Source organism: Nematolebias whitei, chromosome 1 (genome assembly GCF_014905685.2).
Source record: "Nematolebias whitei isolate Nwh7 chromosome 1, NemWhi1, whole genome shotgun sequence".
NCBI classification, from domain to species: Eukaryota; Metazoa; Chordata; class Actinopteri; order Cyprinodontiformes; family Rivulidae; genus Nematolebias; species Nematolebias whitei.
In genome coordinates this window covers 89,092,224-89,107,955 of record NC_056498.1, presented here as the reverse complement: position 1 = coordinate 89,107,955, position 15,732 = coordinate 89,092,224, and the positions used below count along the sequence as shown (strand labels likewise).

At 39.7% G+C, this 15,732-nt stretch overlaps 1 protein-coding gene across 1 annotated transcript; it reads right to left on the bottom strand.

The window, feature by feature from the left end:
- Positions 1-2,920: 2,920 nt before the first annotated feature.
- Positions 2,921-14,706, bottom strand: cdk1 (cyclin-dependent kinase 1). Its single transcript, XM_037688262.1, has 8 exons — positions 14,622-14,706; positions 13,923-13,965; positions 13,459-13,615; positions 11,894-12,017; positions 10,979-11,149; positions 10,723-10,886; positions 8,455-8,596; positions 2,921-3,212 (listed from the first exon to the last, which is right to left on the bottom strand). Exons 2-8 carry the CDS (start codon positions 13,957-13,959, stop codon positions 3,096-3,098), a joined length of 912 nt encoding a protein of 303 aa, XP_037544190.1. The 5' UTR covers positions 13,960-13,965; positions 14,622-14,706; the 3' UTR covers positions 2,921-3,095.
- Between the last annotated feature and the right edge of the window lie 1,026 nt (positions 14,707-15,732).

Genomic DNA, 15,732 nt, shown 5'->3' with positions numbered 1-15,732 from the left:
GTATTCACTGGTTAACTGGACATCATTAACTTCACGCAGACTCTCTCACTGGTACATTTTCATCTTTAAATCACTTCTTGGTCTGCTGCCTTCATACATCTCCTCCTACATGTCTCTGCGTGAGTGCAGCTACAGCGTGCGCTCTCAGGACATTATTACCTGCAGTGTTCCCTCAATGAGAACTGAACTAGACAAAAGGACCTTCTACTCCGCTCCTGTTTCCTGGAATATCTTACAAAAAGATCTGAAGTTCTCCACCTTGACCTCTAAGTGGCTTTAAGAATCTGTTGGACTCCTGGCAGGGACCAATCAATCAATCACCTTTATTTTACCAGGTAGAGCCCGTTGAGATCGAGATCTCTTTCACAAGGGTGACCTGGTCAAGTGGTCATCAGCACACGTCACAGGGTAATTGACAATAAGCATTTGCATTTATCAAAAGAAAAAAGAAACTACTATCACGATAAATAAATGTTAACAGTTTGAAACCATCAGGATAAGACAGACTTCTGTAGACATTAAATGTAGAACAGACATCAGTTTAAGTAGATAGAGTTAAAAGTCAACAAAGACATGTATATTTGATAAGTAGTGTTTTAGAAACATCTGCAATGGTCCAGATTTTTGCTAACATTATCTGTTACGGTTGACATGAAGGATCTAGGCGAGATGAGCGTTGATAGTTTCAAATCTGTAAGTTGTTCCAGGCTGAGGGGACGGCGAAGCTGAATGCTCTTTTTCCTAGTTCAGTTCTGACCAGAGGAACTGACAGGATTAAATCATTAGAGCGCAGGGAGTAATGATTGTGTGATGTTTGTATTAGGGAGGTAAGGTATGACGGGACTAGGTTTAGAAGGGTCTTATAGATGAAGGATATCCAGTGAGTGTATCTGCGAGCGCTGAGAGAAGACCAGCTAGACTTGCCGTAAAGTTCACAGTGATGAGTGCGATAACTGGAATCAGTAATGAATCGAAGGGAACCATGATAAACTGAGTCTAAGGACTGTAGGTATTTTGATGCAGCACTCATGTACAGCACGTCACCATAATCTAATATCGGCATGAAAGTTGCAGCTACTAATGTTCTCCTGGCTTTACATGAGAAGCAGGATTTATTTCTGAAGTAGAAGCCTAGCTTCAGTTTGAGTTTAGTGACCATTTTGGAGATGTGGATTTTAAATGACAGTTTATTGTCAATGTTGAAACCTAGATATTTGTAGGTGGAGACCATTTCTATTTGTTTTCCCTCTTGGGTTTCAATTTGAGGTGGGTTCTCTGGTTGCTGCTTTCTGTTGGATAAAACCATGATCTTGCTTTTGTCAGCATTTAGGACCAGTCTAAGTTTTTGTAGACGTGACTGGATAATATTAAAAGCGTCTTGAAGAGAGGTGAAGGCTTGGCTGAGGGAGGATGAACAGCAATAAATGATAAGTGTCATCTGCATAATAATGGTGGGAGGCGTTTGACAGATCACTGCATAGATCGTTGATATATAAGGAGAAAAGAATGAGACCCAAGACAAAACCCTGTGGCACCCCTTTCACAACATCTAGGAACGTAGAGGAAGATCCGGTTACATGGACAGACTGTTCTGTCAGTTAGATAGTTGGTGAACCAGGAGACTGCTAGTTTTGATAGACCAGAGTGTTTCAGGATGTTAGTCAATAGTCTGTGATCAACTGTATCAAATGCCTTGGATAGGTCTATAAATAGGGCAACACAGTATTGTTTGCAGTCCAGGGCATGTATGATGTCATTTAATACTTTAAGAACTGTAGTTACGGTACTGTGCTGTTTTCTGAATCCTGACTGGAATTGTGATAAAATATTATTTGATTGTAGAAAAACAGTTAGCGGATCACAGACAAGTCTTTCGAACAGTTTAGCAAGAATACATAATTTAGAAATTGGTCTGTAGTTGTTGACATTAGTTGGTTCACCCCCTTTTAGCAGAGGGAGAACATAAGCCGATTTCCAGATTTTGGGTATTGTATTTGTATTTAGACTGAGATTGAAAATACATGAAAGTGGTTCAGCAATGAAATCTGCAGCTAGTTTTAGGAAAAGTGGTTCTATGTTGTCAGGTCCTGCTGCTTTGCGTGTGTCAAGAGTTTTTAGAGCATTTAGAACCTCACTGGGAGATCTTGATACAAAGTCAAAGCGGTTTGTGACCCGTTTGTCTAGCACATGCGGAGTTGGGGGTGGATTTTCATCAGTTTGGTCAGCAGATAACATTTCAGGATGCGTAGATTCGAACAGGGAGCCAGAGGATATAAAGTGTTCATTAAAACAGTTTAGAATTGATAATGTCTGACAGAATACCTGACCCAATGCAGACATGTTCCTGTTTTTAGTTTTATACATTCGCCTTATAATCTAGCAGTTTGTTACTTTTTTGGGGGCCATCTTTGTTGTAAAAAAAATAAAATAATTTTATGACTTTTAATAATCGTCTATTGTTGTCGCTGTTGTCATCATTCTTTGTTGAAATCAGGTCTCTCTTGTAAATGAGTCAGAGGCTCAATGGGATTAACCTGTTTAAATAAAGGTGGAATGAATTTACATGAATATTTGGTGATAAATGACAAACTCTAGCCTTTTATAAATTTACATAGAAAATAAATTATTCTTGGCCATGTAGCTATTTTACCCTTCTGCTATTCAAGTGCCCCCCACCCCTAAAACTGAGGCACACTGAACCATAACATTAAGACCACTCAAGTGAGGTAGGAAACTTTAGACAGCAAGTAAACTAACAAAGACAGACTAAGAGAAATCCTTTTTAATGTACATGTTCAGGTATATGGCTGTAGAGGTTTCAATTAAAAAAAAACTGTTTTAAATTGTCAATACAAGCTTGTGTGCATCTACATGAGATATGCACAAGTTACAAATGCTGAGCTGCAGGGATAAAACGTGCTTCATTACAGCCCCCGCTCAAACATCTGCAGATTTAAGGGAACAACAAAACAGAAAATGCAGGTTTTGAAAAAAAGTATTGAAACTTTAAATGTCTGAAAAACATTTTCGCACAAACACACAGACATATTTACAGATTCACAGGGATGTGTTGATATGAACAGTCAGAATCCAGACTAGATGTTCTTGATGGTGGCAGCTGGCAGGGTGGATTTGTCCAGGTCATCAAAGTAAGGGTGTTTCATGGCCTCACGTGCTGAGACTCTCTTTGGAGGATTATAAATCAACATTTTCTACAGAACACAGGAACAAGAAGAGCAGTGTTAATACTACAGGGAATAATGACTGATCTGCTGCAATCAATTCAATTTATTTATATAGTGCCAGTTCGTCTCAGGGCACTTTACAGAAACATTCACAAATATAGAAGAGCCAATTGGTAAAGTTCTCTAAGGAAGCCAGCAGACTCGTTGAAAATAAACAAAACACAACTCAAATAAAAAGACCGTCGGTCAAGAACACTTAATGCCCACAGCCATCGTTTTACTCGAGTATGAGTGCACGAGTCTGTCAGCTAAATGTCTACATTTTATCTCGGGGTGCAATCTAATGACACTGACCAGACATAAAAAAAAAAGTCAACCCAGTACAAGATGAACACAGCAGCTAACCCAAAATGGCTCCAATTCAGTAGATTCAGCCAGTTTCACAGAAGACTGATTCAGTAGCCAAACCGTCCTTCACTTATTCAGACTGTGCCAACAGGTCACCTGAGATTAGAGAACTTTCAAGATTTGACCAAAAAGGCTCATTTCACCTTTGATTATTGTGATGTGTCTGGGCAAGACTCAGGAGACAGAGACTAATCAGGGACAGGTGTGTGCCATCAGAGGAGCAGCACATTGAAAATGGTCTCCAGCTGAGGGGAGCTTCTCTGTTGAGGATGACATGTTTTACAGGAGTCCTGCAGGTCACAGGATTCGGGCAAGACAGGAGTCAACTTTATTATAACTCACAGGATTGGGACGGGACAGGACAAAAAGTTCACAGGACCAGACAGGAGCGGGAACCAACCAATAGGACGAAAAATAAATACTTTGGACAGGTGCTGCTATTGTGTAGATTTCTTTCAATAAACCTTCAGTCTGGAACACCAGACCTGTAATGATCCAGTGTGTAAATGATGCTCTGAAGTCTGGTAAGATGCACGACATCATGCTTCGCCCAAACGAGCTTGTTACCTCGTTACCTCAACCACATAGACTGAACTTCTTGAGGACGTCGTCCAATGTACAAGAATGCCTTTAAGCATTTTTATTTGTCAAATTGTCTTGTTGGTACATTTTTTTCTTTTCTTTTTTTGTTGTTTTTTTGTTGAAGCAATTTGAAACCAGAAAGTAATGTAACTGTTTAAAAGGAAATGATTGTCATGTTTGGGTTCATGGTGTGATCCATATACTGTTTTACTGACCTCCAAAAGAGCTAGAAACAGGCACTCAGCAGCTGATCCTCCATAGAAAAACTATAGGAACCACACATGTCACATTTTCATATAAAGAAACTGGTCCAAATTACATGTTTTAACCATTTTTATTGCCATCTACCTGGATTATTGAGCTTGCAAAGCTTTTTATATAGGGACTACAGGCCATGTAGTATGTTTTGTGAGCTTTAGTGAAGGTTTTTGTTTGGGGCAATAAATGTCTCTATTTCACCACAGATTAACTGTTCCTGTCGCCATATCTCTTGAAATAAAACTGAAGAACACAGTCTTTTAAAAAGGAATGGGTAGAAGATCAAATCAAATTATATGAATTTCCTATAGAATAAATGGAAGAGAAAAAAATGGGAGTGGTACAGGAGTGGGAGTCATGTTACAGGAGTGAGACAGGACAAGAGTTATTTTTTACTCTGGCCCAGGACAGGATTTTTTTCTGTGGGGCCAGGACAGAAGTGAAAATCCACTCCCATGTCATCCTCTTGTGGCAGCACCCTTTTGGAGGGAGGGTGGTGTTCGCAGTCATTTAGGGCTGCCAGCGACGGACAGTAAGAGGTGGTTAGGTGTTCCTGTGTCAGGACAGGAGGGGAGGCTGGGTGCAGTCACCACATTGCTCTCCTGCTTCTGTTAGCTGCCCTGATCTGGCATGGAGCCAACCCAAAATGTCCGATTGTTGTCCAGCTAGGTCAGTTCTCAGGGTGTTGAATAACATCACAAGCTTAGACCCTGGGGAGGGGTCTCGCCAGCAGTGTGAGCTAAGTACCATACCATACCAATTTATTTATATAGCACTTAAAACAGCAACAAGGCCAACCAAAGTGCTGTACAAAAGAACCAAACATGCACAGCAGACAGGAAAACATAAAATAGAAATACAGATACAAATAGCAGCAGAAGCTAACTAAAATGGCCAACAGAGTAGAGAACAGACCGGACCAAAACAAATCACACCGTGTTAAAAGCAAGAGAATAGAAGTGGGTCTTCAAGCGAGACTTAAAGACTGAGAGTGTGGGAGCCTGCCGGACACTCAGTGGCAACTCATTCCACAGTCGTGGACCTGCAACAGAGAAAGCCCTGTCACCTCTGAGCTTACGACGGGTTTCTGGGACTGAGAGAAGCATCTGGTCTGCTGACCTCAGAGAGCGCGGTGGGACATATGGCTGCAGAAGATCAGTGAGATAGGATGGGGCGGAACTGTTCAGTGATTTAAAAACATACATGAAAATTTTGAAATGGATCCAAAGGTGAATGGGTAGCCAGTGCAGGGAGGCCAAAACTGGCGTGATGTGCTCTCTATAGCCTGTACCAGTTAAAAATCGGGCTGCAGCATTTTGGACCAGTTGTAGACGAGCAATGGAGGACTGACTGATTCCAAACAGAAGTGAATTGCAGTAATCAAGCCTAGAAGTTATGAAGGCGTGGATCACTGTCTCAAGGTTCTTTTTGGAGAGTATAGGCTTCAGCTTAGACAGCCGTCTCAGCTGAAAAAAACAGGATTTGACCATCATGTTTACGTGACTGTTGAGTTTTAAGGACGGGTCCATTATCACCCCCAGATTAGTCACCTTTTGTTTCTCTAGCGGGGCTAGAGAGAAAAGGTCAATGTCATGGTTCATGAGTGAGCCACTGGGATGGAACAGCATGACTTCAGACTTCTTCTCATTGAAGCTTAAGAAGTTTAAAGCCATCCAGTCCCGGATGTCAGCCAGGCAGTCAAGAAGAGGCTGAATAGAGCGTGTGCCTCAGGGGGAAGAAAATTTGAACTCATTTCATCTTTACTGTAGGCCTCTGTTAGTTTGGGGTGAGGATTAGGTGGAAGGGTTGATTTTAGCCCCATTTACACGGACACGATGGGGGAAACGTAGGTTTTTTCGTATGTTAATTAGAGGAAAAAAGATTTGCGAATTTTAGGTTTACATGCATAAGGATGCATGTAAACCCATCTCGGCCCAGATGCACTGCAGGAGGACGTGGAAGAGAGAGATGTTGGATGAACTATTTATTTAAAATTCCCCTCAGTTCTTTGATTCAATCCATTGAATGTTTTAAGTTGCATTAATCAAAGGAGTGATAGCCTGAACGAGCCAGATGAACAACGTGGGACATCCAGGATGAAAACAGAGGAAGAAGAGTCCAGTTCATCAATGTAGTTTACAGTTAACTTGTTTTTAATCGTGTGTTCAGTTTAATTATCTGTGTTTGTGTGACATACAGTTTGTGGTGCTGAATAAATAAATAAAATAAAAATTAAATCCAATGTCTTCATTTTCAACTTTAATAACATGCAATATATCCTGATGCATGCTTAATAATCCAGGTAGAAAAATCTAAAAAAGTTAAATCTGGTCCTCTGGACATTCAAAAAAACAAAACAAAGCAAATAAACAAAAATTGTAGAAACGTTTCATCTCTCATCCGAGAGACTTCCTCAGTCTGAGGTGCTGTATTCAGCTCAGTCTCTTAAATAGCACCGTCTCAGAGTGGATCAACCAGTTTTGCTGCTGACAACCAAAACCAGCTGATCACATGCTCAAGAAGGACCATCAGCCTAACAATGGATCATTAGCACACCGATGGCTGTTTACTGTTCACAGAGGGCTGAGTGATACTAGCAATCACAGCAGTGTAAGAGGGGGACAGTTGAACCCGGAGGCCTCCACCCCTGTTTAATGATGGACAGTTTCTTTTCACAAAGATGGCCTCCTTTACTCCTCTCTCAAACCATCGTTCCTCTCTATCCAGGATGTGAACATCTTCATCCCTGAAAGAGTGACCACTGGCCTGGAGATGAGTGTAGACCGCAGAGTCCTGGCCTGATGATGTTGATCTTCTGTGCTGGGCCATCCTTTTGGCCAGTGGCTGTTTAGTTTCCCCGATGTAAGACTGATCACAGCCCTCCTGACACTGAACAGCATACACAACGTTACTCTGTTTGTGCCGGGGGACTGGATCTTTGTGATGAACCAGTCTTTGACGTAATGTATTTTGGGGTTTAAAAGCCACTGGGACGTTCTGTTTAGAAAATAAACGTCTCAGTTTCTCTGATACTCTCTCAACATACGGAATGACCACTGGTCTGGGTTCCTCCTTTTCACCTGTTGGCTGACTGGAGTCCTGTTTGGGTTTCTTCTCTGCTTTCAGGAAGGCCCAGTTAGGATATCCACATTGCTCTAGAGCCTCCTTGTGCTCCTTGGAGCACAAGTTAGGAGTAATCAGGACTCTGTATCACAGAGCAGACAGCGTCCCCACTAGCTCAGGAGCCAGGCAGAAGGAGAAATCCCACACAAGACAGGGATCAGATTGTGCCTCTTCCAACACAGATGTTGGTCACAGCACCTGGAATCTGACGTAGATTAACTACGAGATTAAAATATATTCTATCAGTCGTAGTTCAGAAAGCAGTGTTTCTGCTGCCATGTTGATAGAAATATAGCGTCGGTCCGCGCGTGCGTATGTGGTTTAACACAAAGCCTTAGCGGGAGATGTTTACATTATCAGCGGGGGGGTTAGAGGAAAAACCCCCACTCTGGAAGGTGGATTCAGAAACCTCTGGATTCAAAGAGGGGGGCCACTGGTGTCGTGTAAATGATCAGCAGAACCGCAGAGAGAAAGCTGCGGATGCACTCAAAATACGCGCCGTGTAAACGGCCCCTTTATGAGTACTAGATGAATAAATAAAATGCCTTTATTTTCTTAACCTCCTGGTGTGTGTGGCAATTATTTAATCCATGCGCACATCAACCTGGACAGGGCGGTGGACTTTGTTGCTGCAGGGTAGGTCTGCAGAGCTGGTGAGTAAAACTTTGCAGTACTGTACAATATATATAAAATGTACTATATAGTGTTCCTGCCTTGGTTTATCACCCATTGCGTGTGTGTGGGAGTAACCCCAGCGATAATCGAGGGACTACTGTAAAACACTTCCATCATGCTATCAATTTCAAGTTACCAAATATCCCCCCCCCCCCCCTCAAAAAAATTTAGCTTCCCGATAAGTTACAACAAATTACATGTCAGGAAAAGCTTTAGTTCTCACCCCAAGTAAGTCCAGACCGTTCTTGTCCAGGTTTTTCACCAATGATGACAGGTTGCCAGATTTCCATTTAGGGAAGGAGTTTTTGTAATCTGGCAGACTCTCTACATCAGGCCACACTTCATTGTTAGGGGTTCCCAGAGTCCTGAAAGAGCAAGAAATATTTATTTTTTTTAATGTAAAGTTTTGATTAAACATTTACCTGTCAATATTAACTAAACATTGGGGACAACACAATTTTATTAAGTTTAGTGGACAATAAAAGCTCTACTTTAGGGACTGCCATCTGTCATACTAAGAGAATACAGCGTCACTTCTGTCATGTAGTTTTGATGTATTCCAAATTATTCTGGAAAACTTTAATCTTTTACCAAGTTTTATGTAGAGGAAAATGTAAGATTTCTATTAAAATATAAAGATCAGGATGCTGGTGAAGATTCTCAGTCATCCAGGACATGATAAATTCAAAAAACATTCAATACAAAAACAACTGGACTTTATTTGTAACAGAAGACGTTTCGTTCCTCATCCGAGGAGCTTTCTCAATTCAAAGAGCAGAGAGTGAGGGGTTTAGGTTATAAGGCTGAGTGAGATAAAACACACACACATATATGTAGATTGGCAAATCACACCTTAACAGTAGGGTTTTCTTAAGGTCTTTGTTACTTCCAATTCACAGATGAGGCCCCTCTGTTACCATCAGGTGTGAAAACTGGCTGGGAATCAGTCTTAAAGTTGCATTATACGTTTTTGAAAGTGGAAATCTGAGGCCCTATTTACATGGACACGATGGGGGGAAACGTAGGTTTTTTCGTATGTTAGAGGAAAAGATTTGCGTTGGCACACACGTTGGGTTCAGAGCCCTGTAAAGAGAGAGTTGCGACACTCTTTGAACTCGCCGATACGCGGTCACGTGGTTCATGCAGCTCCCAGTAGTTCCAAACAGCTCATCGCTGTCAGTCAGTTTGAGCAGCTGCTGGCGCAACATAACACAAAAATCGACTTTTCTTACTTTACCTGATGTCTTTCAGTAATTACTGAGCAGTAACGAACTGATTACTTAACCGATTACTGATTATTTCACAGACTATGCATTTTATCAAAGCATTTTTAGAAGCGGCTGATACATTTATCATTAAATTTTAGAAGGAAACGAGACTGCAAACACATATTTGTTAGAAAAAAAATGTATATGCAATACAGTGATCAATATAGCCATATCAGTGTTTTATAACGTTACACACGTTAAAAAAAGATCAGAGTAGCTCCTGTTATAAAGCTGTTTCTGATGTTCTCTGCAGGATAATGCTCCACCTTGTCCTCCATGCAGCAGTTCAGATCTGCTCCAGCTTACCTTAGATCGTCTGGATGAATTCTTGATTTCTATAGAAGATATTAATTCAAACTTTATTTAAACAGGTTCGTCCCATTGAGCCACGAGGACTCATTTACAAGAGAGAACTGAATATAATTGTTGTATTTGTAGTTTTTTATGGCAACCAAGTACCTGATAACTGAGTTGATTGTAGCCTGACAACTATTGTAAAATTGTAATTCATTGATTAAAATGTTAATGATATAATCTAGCTGTTGCGTCTACTGTTGTCATCGTTTATTGTTAAAATGGGTCTCTCTTGTAAAGGAGTCCTCGAGGCTCAATGAGAGCAACTTGTATAAATAAAGATTGAATGAATGACTATGGGTCTGAGAATAATGCAGGGAATATTTATGGCGACTATAAATTTGAGTTTTTAATGGCAGAGGACTCTGCCATTAAAAACCCCAAAAAGTTTAAGATTGGAGCTATAAAAACTGAACCAGTTTGTGCTGGATCAACTACCTGTTTGTATAATAGTGACTAGTGCTGGCCTAAAGTGTGAAGAAGCAACTCTTTTTAGATTTGACTGGAGAAACTTTGCTCAGCAGCCTGACTAGTTGTTCCCCTGGAAAAGTTTAAGTGTACACAAACCAGTTCAAACTAAATTTAAAAAGCAACTTTCAACCCATTTTGAAGTGGCATTTTGTATAAAAAGTTGATCTTAATTGAAGATTATCACTTTGAACATCCAGCACAGACCTGTTGCAGCTTATCAGCAGAAGTAGTTTAAAACTTTTGTTCAGCTTCCTATAAATCTGAACAGCACCATCTATTATACGATTTACAAATCTTGTGTAAAAATTTATTTTCACACATCTACATAAGCTTTAGCTGCCATTTAGAGTTCAAAAACAGAAGATCATCTAGTTAAATTAAATTTCGGATGTGTTCACCTGAAAATCCTGAAGAGCTGGTCTATTTCAGAGTCTCCATGGAAAAGGGGCTTCTTGGTGGCGAGCTCAGCAAAAATAGTTCCAGTGCTCCAAATATCCACAGGAGTTGAATATCTGGGGGAGCCCAGGAGGACTTCTGGAGCCCGATACCAAAGCGTTACAACCTGAGAGCACAGCAGGCTTTAATAAAACAATGTTTTAAGAGATGATTGTATTCAAGTTAGGATTCATAAGATGTGGGTGAAAGAGTTCCCACCTCGTGTGTGTAGACCCTGACAGGAACACCGAAGGCACGAGCCAAGCCGAAGTCTGCCAGCTTTATAGCTCCTTTGTTGTCGATCAGAAGGTTCTGGGGTTTTAAGTCACGATGTAGGACTCGACGACAGTGGCAGAAATAAATTCCCTCCAATATCTGGTAAAGGTAGCTCTACAAAAAATATATATATAATAATAATAATAATAATAATAATAATAATAATAACCACAGTATGGTCATGGAAGTAGACAGACTGGTTTGTATGATAAATATATATTTCCCCCCTTTTTTTAAGTCGACGTCAACATGATAAAAGTTGAGTCATCGACCAGCTGCTGTGACATCATAGGAACTCAAGACACCATATTACCCATATTCACAGAAAAAACATTTATGCAGAACAAGAAAAAAAAAGAGAGCAAAACATGGGGAGCGTATATTTATGCTCCTACCATTTATCATACTGCAAATAAGTCACAGGAAAACCAAAACCATTAGCTGCAAAAGTGAAAGAAATGTGCATATTTTAGAATGGCCCGTAAAAAAAACTAAAAAGAGGGGCGGGAGGTGGTGGATTAAATAAAGTTCACTCTGTAGTTGAACCAGTCACCTTTAGTGAAACACACTTCCACACTGTTGATGAATTTCTACCCGTTTGCCAAGTCTTGGCCTGCTCCTCACCTTCCATCTGCTTAGAAGAATCCATTTTGTAGCCAGCAATCACATGACTGCGACTAGTTGATGTGAAAATGTAAAACTTGCAAGACGTCCTACAACCCTCTAGTTGATTCAACTGCTAGTTTGTGCCCCCTTTATTGTACGGTTTTATAAATGAGCCACACACAAATGCTGATTAAAGCTCTATCCAAAGAAGACGTATGTAAACACCATCCAAGATTTAGATGACCAAATTACCTTGACCAGCATGGGGTCCATGTATTGCCCAGAGGGGATGGAGTCCAGGTACTTCTTCAGGTCCATGGACAGGAACTCAAAGATGAGGTAAAGACGAGACTCCTGCATCAGGACATCCAAGAGTCTGGCATACACACGAACAAGGGAAGACAACACTGTTCATACAGCTTGCAGTGCTTTGCTGAAAATAGTAGCTCTTTGGAAATTTTATGTGCCAAACATGGTTACTAGAGCTTGGTGAACACAATTGAAAAATATAAAAACTTTAAAAATCTCTGCAGTTTTTACTTTAGGTCTGTGCACAGACAAAGACTTGAAGGACAATCCAGTAGTTTTAGTGGGGTTTATGAAACTTATGAGAAGTTATATTAAGTGCGTTGATGTGTCGTCATCATTGTATGTTCCCATACAAAGATGAAATTGGTTCTCTGCATTTAACCCATCGCACCTGGGATACACCCAGGTGGAGCAGTGGGCAGCTATGCAAGCACCCGGGGAGGAATTTGGGATTAGGTGACTTGCTCAGAGACTGACACGACATGTGGGAATGGCTGGGGTTCAAACCTGGGACTTTCGGGTCCCGAGTCGGCTGCCCTGCCTCTATTCCATCTTGTCTTTTCCTTATTACCTGTTGTAGACAGTTTCTTTTTAAATCTCAGTTTGGATAAAACCATTTCTGAGGAGCTTCTGGCTAGTTTAATGCTGTACGAAACTAAAATTGATCAACTTCCAAAGGAATTGGTTTTGGAAAATGACCCATTGGACTTTTATTTTTTTAAGCAAACCTACTTCCAAAATGGATCATTACCACCATAAAATAAATTCCATTATAAAATTTGATAATTGTTCCAACAAATGTCATTCTTTTAAACCTTTACAATATCTAGAGCAAACTTTACAATATGTGGTGCAGGAAGAACAACCTCACATCAATGTGAAGAAGATGGTTGTGGATTTCAGATGGGAATCAGAGTGTCATTGCTGTGCAGCAATGACACTCTGATTTACTCATTTCGCTTTTTCTTGGTCACCTACTTTTCTGAAAGAACATTCACTTTGGACACGTCACCAGTCCATCAAATGTCCACTTTAACGCCATGTTTTATCATTTGCATGATCGCTGTGAAAGCACAATCCAGCTATATTGTCAGATTAAAAACATTTAATCTTTTTTTTAATCATCTAATTTTAAAGACATAGAAGCGTGACTCAAATGCCAAACCAACATTTGTAGCTGGTTTAAAGGATCATAAATGATATCAAAAGTTCTTCTTTTTTTTTAACCGTTTTTTAAACAAACGTTTCATCAAAACATAAAAGTGAACGGGTGCATTACTCACAGCAAGAGAAGAAGCTAAAACATAAAGAAATAATCTGTATCTGCCACAGCTCTTAAAATTTCCCACAATGTAAAATTTTCAGCAAATAAATATTCACATTTTTCAATAAATGCCTTTAAATAATGCCCAAAGTCCAATAGTTTCTAACAACTTTATTTGAACTTGTCAGGTTTAGAAACGTTCTGCACAGTAAGACACCCATCAGTTCATAACCGAGCAGCATACCGTACAACGTTGGGATGTTTGAGCTCCTGGAGCAGAGACACCTCTCTGACAGCGGTGCTGGGAACACCCTCCTCCTCGCTCTCCAGACGAATCTTCTTCATGGCCACAATCTGCCCTGTGGCCTTGTGTCTGCCCTTATACACAACCCCATAAGTACCTGAGAAAAAGGGTTTGAGAGAAAAATAGCATTTAGTCAAAGTGCAAGCAGGAACAGAGGGATGGAGCCACCAGTGTCACAATGCAGTCCATGTGTTTATCCACTGAGCCAAAGGTATTTGGCACCTGCGTAACAAATTTCATGGTAATTTAATTATGAATTGATGTCAGACAGCTTTACACAAAAAATGAGATGTGTTGGGGAAGAAAAAAAAACTGGAAAACACACAAGACAAATTCTGGAATAGCTTAAAGCATAGAGCATTTGTAGTGCTTTTTAAACACTGATCAATCACAATAACACCAACCTTCTCCAATTTTCTCTATTTTCACGTAATCATCCATCGCTGCCTAAAAGAGAAATGGGAAAAGATGAGCATTTGAGTGAATTTTCAACCTCCAGTAAACTTTTCTCCTCTTAAAGTATCAGTTTGATCCATTTCATTGTCAGTAAAACTGTCTCATCACTGTATAATCTAGTTGTTTTTGTTACTTTTTGTGGCCATCTTCTTTGTAATTTTTTTTTTATCTGTATGCCATTTTATAACTGTCTATTGTTGTAGCTGTTGTCCAGTTGTCATCACTCTTTGTTGAAATCAGGTCTCTCTTGTAAATGAGTCCTCGAGGCTCAATGGGATTAACCTGTTTAAATAAAGGTGGAATGGATGAAATCACGTTCAAGCAGCCATTTTACACCAACAGCACCGAGAAGCTAGCGAGACCGAGAGCCCACAAACTGCGCTAAAACATTGTTCAATTGTAGTGTTAACTCAAACGAACATAGTGGTTTAGAACTAGTTCTTGTCGAACAATCTGCTTCTTAAACGTATGTTGAATCATGAGAGATCAAACATTTGTCAACCAGAAAGGTGTCTGCCGTTTGCAAACCCAACGAAAACTCTCGGTTTTAAAACAACGTGCGGTCTTTGTGATCAGACGGCATAGTCCACATATTTTCTATCAACGTACTTAATCTGTCATTTAGTTTGGGAAAGAAGAATAAATACCTTATTCTGTGTCCTTGCACATCCAACGAACTCTCTCAGTCGCTGTTGGAATGCTGACGAATTCTTTTGAATTGTCCGCTCACGCTGTGCTGAACGGTTCAAAATTCACCAATCAGCTGACCCGTTACTTTTCAAAACAGCCAATCAGAGAAGACAATGTTTCTACGTAAGGTGAGCGGGACACAAGGCGCATTTGTCACGTATAGGTGTGTTCACTGCTTCTGGGATATTATAGATTTACCAGTAGTAGAATTACGGGTTTAACTTATATATATTTTTAATGTTGTCAATATTTGTCAAAGTGGATGGGACTGAGTCTTAGGGCCACTCAGAAGTAAAAAATTAAACCACTGAAGAGAAAGACTTTATGTCTGTGGTTAGTTTTTCGATTTAAGATTAAAGTCAAAATGTTGACAACAAAGTCGTAATGTTTTTTTTTTTTTTTTAAAGTCTAAATATTCAATAAAAACTTCAGGCTTGTATTTGTTATATTTGTGCTCCCAAACCCTATTGTATTTGTTTTGTTACTGGGTACAATTACGGAGAAAAAATGTATTTGAACTAGACAGAAAAGCGGAAACACTTATTTCGATCCTTCAAAATTAATTCTCAAACGGTGTTGACGTCTAAATCATTTTATAATTTTGACTAATAGATGCTGAAATTTGAGTTTTATCGAATAATAATATACTTATTTAAACTATTTTTTAAAGTTTTAGATGTTTGGAAAGAGTGTTTTTGAAATTAACGATTTCTTTGACTCTTATTGTGAAATGATTTTGATTCTTCACGAGTTCCGTTGCACGAGGAAAAAAAAAAGTCAGAGCTGCCTGAGGCTGACTGTAAATTATATTTTTGTTATTAACCTTTATACAGGTTAGTCTCACTGAGTCACGAGGACTCATTTACAAGGTAAAATACTAAAAATCGAGAACATATTTGCTTTGATCTTTCTTTAATAATGCCTGTGTTGTTACTTTGTAAGTTAAGGATTCAAGGATTTTTTTTTTTTTGTCATACCAGCTCACACTTGCATGTTTATGGTACGAAATTCGGACTCAGGGCCCATATCAAGAAAGCTTAACAATTAATAAATAAATACAAGAGTGTA

What these genes read in the sequence shown, in the direction of transcription:
- cdk1 (XM_037688262.1), bottom strand. Translation starts at nt 13,959, where the DNA reads ATGGATGATTACGTGAAAATAGAGAAAATTGGAGAAG. An exon ending in AATAGAGAAAATTGGAGAAG is followed by an intron (nt 13,616 to 13,922) that starts GTTGGTGTTATT and finishes CCTTTTTCTCAG; the next exon opens with GTACTTATGGGGTTGTGTAT. An exon ending in AAACATCCCAACGTTGTACG is followed by an intron (nt 12,018 to 13,458) that starts GTATGCTGCTCG and finishes TGTGTATGCCAG; the next exon opens with ACTCTTGGATGTCCTGATGC.